Source organism: Lathyrus oleraceus, chromosome 3 (genome assembly GCF_024323335.1).
Source record: "Lathyrus oleraceus cultivar Zhongwan6 chromosome 3, CAAS_Psat_ZW6_1.0, whole genome shotgun sequence".
Taxonomy (NCBI): Eukaryota; Viridiplantae; Streptophyta; class Magnoliopsida; order Fabales; family Fabaceae; genus Lathyrus; species Lathyrus oleraceus.
In genome coordinates this window covers 337,211,452-337,221,396 of record NC_066581.1, presented here as the reverse complement: position 1 = coordinate 337,221,396, position 9,945 = coordinate 337,211,452, and the positions used below count along the sequence as shown (strand labels likewise).

At 33.2% G+C, this 9,945-nt stretch overlaps 1 protein-coding gene across 2 annotated transcripts; it reads right to left on the bottom strand.

The window, feature by feature from the left end:
• Positions 1-3,696: 3,696 nt before the first annotated feature.
• Positions 3,697-5,796, bottom strand: LOC127127521 (uncharacterized). Of its 2 annotated transcripts, XM_051056724.1 has the most exons (4): positions 5,705-5,794; positions 5,035-5,609; positions 4,102-4,833; positions 3,697-3,986 (listed from the first exon to the last, which is right to left on the bottom strand). In XM_051056724.1, the coding sequence occupies exons 2-3, from the start codon at positions 5,491-5,493 to the stop codon at positions 4,351-4,353; spliced, it is 942 nt and encodes a 313-aa protein (XP_050912681.1). In that variant the 5' UTR covers positions 5,494-5,609; positions 5,705-5,794; the 3' UTR covers positions 3,697-3,986; positions 4,102-4,350. The 2 variants fall into 2 exon arrangements, with proteins under 2 accessions (XP_050912681.1, XP_050912680.1); XM_051056723.1 differs by having other exon boundaries at positions 5,035-5,796.
• Positions 5,797-9,945: the final 4,149 nt, after the last annotated feature.

Sequence of the window (9,945 nt, the reverse complement as noted above, 5' to 3'; positions counted from 1 at the left end):
CATCATTTCCCTAGCATCCTTATATGTTTTTACTCGCACTAAATCAAATATACTATCGAGTCTCTCAATACTTCTAATTTTTCCCCTTATGATATTTTTCCATCTAACCAACGAACCAGCTCCCTCTTTAGTTGATCGAAACGACAGATGTTCCAGAAGAGCATCAACATCGGAGGATTCTCTCTTGAATAAATCACTTTTCCATAGCGGCGATGAACACCAAACATGTTTGCAATATGACGAAAAGAGATGTGGAAAAATGAATCACACAACACCTCTATTTATAAAAAAAAAATTGCACATTACACTGAGGTGTTAGACCAATTGGCGCCTCCTTTCACTTTATACACATGGGCGCCAATTGGATTGTCAGCACCATATGCTGTTGTCAATTCTATTGGCGCACCCTTTTAAAAATTAAGGGTAGGCGCCAATTGGTCTGGCGCCTATGCGTTGAGTTTTTTTTTTTTTGTGAAACTGGGATAGATTGGGAATTTGTTTGAAAGCTAGGTTATTTTGGGTTTTTTTTTAAATGTTGGGTATTTTAGTAAAAGATTCTATTTTTCCAAGAGAAGTTTCTACTACCTTATCCACCAGAGAAACATGGAGAGTTATTGTTGTGACGTGCGAGTTACGTAGGTCATGTGTAAGGAGAATGACATAAAAATCCAAACCGAATAGGAGTTCATCTTTATTCTTTGTGGTTAATATTAAGAGACCAAAAGAGGTAGCTTTTAGGATCCAAGCCTAAGGGTTGAGTGCTTTTGGAAATACATTACAAACACCTTGGATAGGTGGATGTATTGGAGAAAAATATATGTTTTCTCTCTTGATTTATCCAGAATTTCGTCTCCAATAGTACAATTTAATTTACCTTGCTCTGACAAATTTATATTGTTTTTACCAGTTCAACATCTTTTATATATTTATTTATATTTTTTCGTTTAGTATCTTTGTTGAAGCAAAATAAGAAAATATGGAATCCCCAAAAAAAATCTTTGTTTTTAAGTAGGAGGAGGTTTCTTCCTACCACCCCCTATTTTTGATTAGACACTCCACAAGAGTTTGTAATTATATTTTTGTCTAATACTAAAAAAAATTGTTTTTTTATGATTAGCGGATTTTTGACGCATATATCGGGTTTTTTGCATTCTTTATAGTTTGTATGAAGAATTTTCAAATTTTTTGCACGTGTATTAGATATTTCACAAAATTATACATAAATATCGGTTATTTTGTGAACGGTCGATAAAAATTCAAGGATTTCTAGAAAAATGATGAGTAAATATCAAATGTTTTAAAAAGTCTAGACAAAATTACCAGATATTTGAAAAGAACCGCTAACATATAAAATCTACCGGATTTTTGGAAATATCTAATACACACCAAAATTTTCGATATACAATAAAATTTATCGGATTTTTGGAAATCTCAGGTAATAATAACGTTAGAATCTTCGAAATTCCTTATTTTTTTCTAAAAAACCGATAAAGCTTCAAAACGTGTCTGGACTTTTATTAAAAATTCGAAAATATTTCAAAAATAATTCTGGATTTTTCTTTAAAAAAACCAGTAAAACTTCAACATATTATGAATCTTCCCAAAAAATCTGATAAAACTTCAAGAGATTTAAGGATTTTTGACACACACAAAAATCCAATAAAACCTCATACCGGGGTTTTAAAAGTGCGGTAAAAAAATATAAAAATATTGTTTGGGAAAATTTGGAAGGTAACTAATGCGAAGGGTAAATTTGTCACTATCAAGAAATATGGGGGTCTCATGTATAACTTGGAGGTGAGGAAGAAACCTCTAGTAATAGAACTGGACAATCTTTTGGTTTGGGTAAAAATCGGACCCAAAATTAAATCCAATCCAAACTATAGTTTTATTTTAAAGCCCTAATTTTAATCGTTGAAATTTTGATTAAATCGGAATTGGTTAAATCGATTTTAGGAGTAATTTGAGTGACTTTGATCGATTTAATACTTATTGGGATAAGCACATAAAAATAACCCACTTTTTATAAAATTCACAGTAATTCATTTTTTTAATTTTAAAAATAAAAACTATCAAAAAATTTAAATGGCCTAAATAAGAATATATTTTAGGTTTAATGTCATTTTTAATTCCATACGTTAATTTCGGGTTCATTTTGATCCCTTAATTTTTTTTAAAAAAAATCATAATAGTCCCTTAAATCTTCAAAATGTATTATCTTAATTCTTTTTGTTTGATTAGCGACGAACTTAATCATCAATTTTTGAGTTTTTCCGTTGCTAATTAGTTGAAAATGATCAACATATTACGCTTTAAAGAATTAAAGGATCAATATAGACCTTTTTAAAGTTAAGGGAGCAAAATGAATCTAAAGGTTAACATAAATGATAAAAAGGTATTAAGTCTTTTTTTATTATTGAAAATATAATTATTATGTGATAACATTTGCAATATCATTTAAATTAACTTATTCATTAATATATTTTAAACCAAAGACTAAATAACACTAAAGATTTCATATTTCATAGTACATTCCAATAAATATGCGGATACGTTAGCTAAGTTGGTTGCGTTGCGTTCTTGATTCAGAGTTGATCGTGATTGTTATATCTAGATTACTATAAGATGGTGCTAGATGTGTAACTATCTCTAGGAAGGTGTATTCCTAGTTTATGTGAGTGCAGAAAGCCATCATTATATATCAAATGAAGTCATGCATTACATCCATATGCAAGACCTTCAAAAATACTTCAAATATCATGATTTTGGACTTTTTGGAATGGTAGAATGAAGGAGAACAACTTTTCTGTTGAACACTTTTCTTTCTTGATTCAGAGTTGATCGTGATTGTTATATCTAGATTACTATAAGATGGTGCTAGATGTGTAACTATCTCTAGGAAGGTGTATTTCTAGTTTATGTGAGTGCACAAAGCCATAATTATATATTAGATAATCTGACAATTAGAGATGTCCATTTGGCACATATTCACTGGATACCCGCAAAAAATATCTACAATAGATAGGGTAAAAATCCGCAAAATGGACTCGAACATTGGCACAGATAAATATCCATTAAAATAAACAGATAAAATTATTGGATTTTTTTAAATATTGTTAAAAAACTTTAAAATATTTGATATTTCACAATTGATTGATTGATTTTTTAAATATTGTTAAAAACTTTAAAATATTTGATATTTCACATTGATTTTTACTATAAATGCAAATAACAAATACGAGTACTTGGGTAGCCACAGGATATAGATAAAGACACTGACGTCCACGCGGTATTATAGTATCATATTCAAACCCTACCCATTGACATCCCTACCGATAACAATCTTATAAACCTCATTTTTATAATAGATCAATCATATATTAATAAAAATAAATATTATTTGAGTTTGATGGGATCTAATTTCTGACGGATCTAAAATAATCGTTTGATTTCGATCAAATCAATCTTATATTATTCAAATTAAATAATTGGATCCAATTCCCCGAATTGAAAAAGTAGTCAATCCTTTCCTTAAGATTATTCCACTATTGAGTTTTTTTTGAGAGATAGAGAACATAATGGAAAACTTGTATTAAAAGATACATCAACTATGGCATTCGTAAAGGCACTCCTCACTACAAAAGGACAGCGAAAAGACGACAGAAAAAAACATTGTGGTAGAATAATTTTTTTTTTGTTAACTATGAGCTTTGATAAACTTCATACATAGTAGTGCTGCATTCAAAAGAACTAGCCAAAACTTTAATAAACTTCATACATAGTAGTGCTGCAATCAAAAGAACTAGCCAAAACACAATATTGCAACGTGGTTCAAATACACAACTTTTAAATAAGACTTTTTTTTCTATTAGGTCCTAAAACCAATACCACTTCTCCTACTTAGCTTGGGTTAGAAGGTGGCTGAGACCATTTCTTAAAGCTGATTTTGAATTTGATGTCAAAGCTGCTTTCAATATGTTGAGACCCTGCACCAATGCAACATTTAAAAATCAGCAACATCTACATACTCGCAAGTAAATCGATCAAGTTGTGTCAAAGTTTGAAATAATCTATAACTACATTTTGGACTACAATTGATACCTCCTTGACATCAATGTAGACAACCTTTTCGGTCACTTCACTAGGAGGAGTTTCTAAACGATTGAGTAGCAATAAAGCCGAAATAGGAGACATTGGTTCTACCACCAAATCATTTGTAACCATGAACAGCGCAGGTCCTTTGACATAACCTTCTTGAGCTCCCTTAGATGATTTGGGATCAAGTAAACTCAACTTTGTACAAGTCTCATTTAGGATATTAAATACCCTAAATCCAGAAGTTATAGAGAATTAATCATGAATGATACTTTCTCTGAAACTACGTTGACGATAACAATAATACGAAGAAGCGGGCGGTTCATAAATTTGCAATATCTGCTTGCTTAATTTGAATTGCGGGGCAATGCAAGGATCAACAAGTCTGTTCTTTACTTCACTAGAAACCAAATATTTGTATCCATCCAAATCAAGTATGGTCTTGTATAAAGAATCTATGCTGCCAAGAGAAGAATTTCCTCCTAACATGCGCACAACTCCTCCTAAAGGAAAAGTAAGAAAACTAAAGACAAAGTCAGCAAAATCTTCCTCCCCTTGAGCAAACAATATCTCATTGTCTTTTTCTCTCAAAAATAGTTTCAACTTGATTCGGTTTCTACAATTGTTTGGAACATCATAAGTCGAAAAACTTGTCTCTTCAAGGACTGGTTCCTTTCGTAAGAACAAATTAGTCAAAGACGATTTAGACAACAAAGAATACTTCAACAGATCCAACACCTGTGTTAGAAAACAAAACAATCAACAATTCAATCACAATTATTCCTGATCAACATATTTAAAATAGAATTTGTTATCGTATTACATTTAAGAGTCAAAACAACAAAACTGAGGTAAGTAATTATAAAGTAAAATATGTGTGAAGTGATAAATAACAGTGGATCATAACTAAAATAAAAAATAGAAATTGAGATTAGAAACCTGCATATAAGTGATGTTCACAAACATTTCCTTTAATGAATGTGTGCATGGTATTCCTAAAGTCTTGAGAAGATCAAAGACTGTATCCACCGAGTTAGGAAACACACTTAGATCATCAGTTACTATAAAAACTGGACCATCCTTAACAAATCCATTGTAGACTTGGTCACTTTTCACTAAAACCGGACGACCCAAAAGACTCCCGCATTCACATCTTTGATTTCTAAAACTGCTCAACAAGCTATACTTACAGTCAGCCAAATTAGAACACATAAAGAAGTCCCTTGTGGGATCGGTAGTATCGTCGATGTTAAGCTTAAGAGTGTTGCAGTATTCTTCTGACGAGTTCCTTGAATATAACAACATTTTCTTGCATGTCCTTGTGTTAAGACAATCTACATTAAGATTTTCCACACTTTGATAGAGCGAATCCAGACAACCAATTTTAACGGGTTTCATGTTTGTGTTGTCATTCTGCAGAAGCCTTACGATGGTTCCTAATGGTAAGGTTAAGAAGCTACATAGAACATCGACAAAATCTTTCCCTGCCTCGGCAAATACGACTTTGTTTGTATCTGTGTTCACCAGAAGTTTCAGTGACACTTCTTCCAACATGGCTGTATGTATCTAGCCAACAAACAACAACAAGAACAAAAAATAAATAAAGCACCTGTTAGTCGGTGAAGTCGGAGGTGGAGCTAGACTGTCCGGAAGCAGAGCCACCGCAAATGTGGTTGGCCACGAGATTGATACTGAAAAGGAAACAAGATTTATGACAAATGAATGGGTTTGTATTAAGTAGAGCAAGTTGTGATTGTGAAGCTAGGGAAAGATGAACCACGTACCTAGTGAAAGCGACACTTTGGAGTATCAAGTAATGATGATATTCTTATCCTAAAAGTATGTAGGCTCCACATAAAAGATCTGGATGCACAGTGTGATGGGATTGGACGGGTATTAGTTTTACGAGTTTTTGTACTCGCACTACGTTGAAAATGTCGAATAGAATCGAACTAGATTCAATTTAAAACTATACTCTAATTCGAAAAGAAAAAAAAGAATCTAACCAAAAATCAATTCAATTCGTTTATTTATGTATAATACTTTTTTTATTTTATTTTATTTTATATATTTAACATTTTAAATTAATATTCTTTTATAAAAATAATATTAAAATAAAATAAAAATAACAGATTAAAATTAAGATTATAAGTAAGTATTTTAAATATAGATATATATATATAGATAGATAGATAGATAAATAGATATAGATATATAGATATAGGCGCATGCATGCACTGGCACATGCGTACACTGCATCAGTTGTTTGTTCCAATGCATGTGGCGTATGTACTTTTCATTATTTTTTTAAAATTTTAAATTTTATAATTAGAATTAATTAAATTAAATACTTAAATTAAAAATTATATTATATTATAAAGTAAAAAAAATAAAATTGACAAGAAAATCAATGACTCGACCGATTGAAATGCCCATTTGTTCCACATCTAAGTGTGTTAGTTTGTCTTTTAGGTCTCCCACGATTTCCCTGTGAGGTGTTTGGAGTCTTTGAGTGCTTACATGATGTAAAGGTGGCTGGTGTGAAGATCCGGTGGAAGGTCCATCAGTATTTGATAGATTGTCATCATTTGTCCCCAATAGTTTGGGGGGTTGCCACCAACGGCACTTCCGTAATTGAGTTTGGTGCTCATGTTATCGTAGTTGGATCGTTGTTGTTGGCTGGATTATGGACGATGATGTTGTCCGAATTGGGACATTGAATCATTTTGGAAACGAATCAATGGTTCTCGTGGTGTACTAAGCTCAAATAATGGTTAGGTGTTATGGCGATGGGATGTTTCGGTGTTGATTGGTGGAGGGCTATGATGGCATGATGTTGAATCGTATAAATTATCTAGGCTATAGATTGTTGTGGTGGTTGTGTATGGTTGTTGGTGGTTAGGGTCTGATTCCTGATTTTGAGTTTGGATGTGTGGCATGAATTGGTTGCGAGGTTGGATGTTTGGTGGTTAGGTGTATATGGTAGGGTCATGGTTTGAGGTTGGTCGTTGGGTTTGGATGGGTTGACGTTGTTCTTAGACGGGGATTTGTTGTTGGGTGTTTGATGACGAAGCTCGTTGGCGTGGATCAATCAAATACCTTGGTTCAGACATAAACTGTGGCATTGTAACCGACCTAAATCATATCATATAATGTTGAGTTGGTCTAGCACCATGTATGACTGGTTTGTTTAAGATGTGTTATCGTCAATTCCTCCAATGACGACACGTCTCTTTTGCGAAGTCTCTCCAGTCGGAATAATCTCATTGGCCATCAATTTTTGGTTGATGTCAATCTCTCAAACACGTCGGAGGTTCTGGAATTTGTTGTTGCATGCCGAATTGTAGTTTTACACGGTCACTCTGGTGCATCTCCATAGTAGTGAATCGGATAATTGGTGTTTTTGTTGTCCAAACTGCAACATCATCATGGTTAACCTGATGATCAAGACCCATATATGGTCTCTGTAAGATCCCAATTTTGACCCTAAGACCCCTCATGCTAGCTCATCATTTACAGTTGGCTTTGGGATCACACTTTGGCATCCTCCTTACCCCTCATTCATTGGGTTTGCATTGAAGAGATCACCAAGCACATTTGATTGTATCATACTTTATTTTTCTTTGTTTATTAACCAAAATGCAAAAAATATGTATATGTATAGCTTTGTTTCTTTTGTAGATAGTGTGTGCATCCACCCATGCCTCATCAAGCTCATATCCAGGGTTTGAGACCATCAGTACAAGAAGATCAATCAAGAGATGGTTCACATTGGTTCTATACTTCATATATAGATCCCCGTGATATTCATTTATCATTTTGATCAAGAAATCATCAAGAGTTTGAAGCTTGTTTGCCTTAGAAGCCTTAATTCATCTAGGTATCTTGTGTGACTTCCTTAGCAAGTTTCTTTAACACTTGATCAAATATTTCAATTTATACTTAATATTACATCATATTATACATATATGATCCTCCATGGGCCCCAAAGATCAAGAGAACTTCAAGTTTGCAAGTTGGTTCGAGGTGGTTGATCAGAGAAAGTCAACTAGTCAAAACTGGGGTTCCCTAGACCCTATCTCCTACAATTTTTGTCATATGAAAATGATTCCAAGATAAACGTTACTCTTTATGACATTACAAACAACTTTCATGTTGACATCAAGAGCTAGTTTTTCTTGGAAAGTCATTTTCTATGGTAAACGATTATAGGTCATTTTGTGTGTGCCCTAGTTAGGAGGTAAACTTTCAAGGACCATAACTTGCTCAATTTTTATGAGATGAAGGTCATATAAGTTTTATGATCAATTTCAATATTTATTCTCCAACTTTTATTGTTTGAGAAACTTCAAATTCAACTTTCAAGGGTATGTGCCAAGAGGAAATATTATAGGTCATTTTGGGTCATCATCATTGAACAAGCAATTTTCCTCAACTTCTAAAATGTATAACTCCATCATTCCAAATCCAAATAAAGTCAAATTTGTGACTAAATTGAAGAGGATTAAAAGAGCTACAATGTTTATGAAGGGACGTTTTCCATTTGAAGCTCATAGCAAAAGTTATTCAAGGTGGAAGAAGTGGATATTTGACTTGGTACTTAGAAAAATGTAGATGTTTGATTGGCTGCATTTTGTGTTAAAACACTAACTGTACTCTGATGGCTTGACTGATGTCATGACATGCTTGAGTAGTATGCTGCAGGATTACCTAATACAGGATTTACTGAATGTCAAACTGGATGTTATGACATTCATCCATGCCAGTAGATACTGAACTATAGATTAGTTGGTTTTCTGTTATAGCTCAGTATTTAGTTCAGTTTGTTTTTTAGGAGAGTAACAGACCTGGCACATAGCCTATTGTCTGAATGTCAAACTGAATGTTATGACATTCATTCTTGACAGCAGATACTGAATTATAGGCAGGTTGGTTTTTCTGCTACAGTTCAGTATTTAGTTCAGTCTGTTTTCAGGAGAATAACAGACCTGGCACATAACCTACTGTCTGAATGTCAAATTGAATGTTATGACATTCATCCTTGACAACAGATACTGAATTATAGGCAGGTTGGTTTTTCTGCTACAGTTCAGTATTTACTTCAGTCTGTTTTTCAGGAGAATAACAGACTTAGCATATGGCCTATGTTCTGGACGTCAAACTGAATGTTGTGACATTCATTCCTGACAGCATATGCTAAAGTGTAGGCTAGTTAGTTTTTCTGTTTCAGTATTTTTCTCAGGCTATTTTTCAGGAATCTAACAGCTGAGCTAAAATCCAAGAAACTAACAATTGAGATACAATTAAGAGGCCTAACATATAGCCTATTTGGTAGCACCCTAATATGTGGAAATTAGGTTAACTTGCTTAACCTTAATTTTAGGAAATACAAGTACAAGGCCCAAGTGCTGCAATATAAAAGGATGGTAATCCTACTTTCAGCAATTCAAGGGTTTTGAAGCGTGAAGAATTTATTATACCATCATACTTCACTGCTGTATTTTTATTTGTGTCTTGTATTAGGTTCAACTTGTGAGCCAAGCAATTATCACCTAGATGATTGCATTGGACTATGATGTTCATTGAGTTGTAATTGTTGTGTCACTCTAAGCTTTTAAGCGTGAGTGCTGTGTTTCTTGATTAAAGTTGTTAAGCACAATCAAGAGTTGTTTGAAGTATAACTTCGCTATTTAACTTTAAACTAATTAAAGGTTGTAATCACTGTGGTGATTGAGGGGGAGTGAGTAGGAACTCTGGTCTTAGTTTAGATTGAAATTGCATTGGGTAGGTATTATGTGATAGGATTAAACAGTTGGTTTAAGGCCTGAATTAATACTGCTAATAGTGGAT

What these genes read in the sequence shown, in the direction of transcription:
- LOC127127521 (XM_051056723.1), bottom strand. Translation starts at nt 5,649, where the DNA reads ATGTTGGAAGAAGTGTCACTGAAACTTCTGGTGAACACAGATACAAAC. An exon ending in TGAACATCACTTATATGCAG is followed by an intron (nt 4,834 to 5,034) that starts GTTTCTAATCTC and finishes TTTCTAACACAG; the next exon opens with GTGTTGGATCTGTTGAAGTA.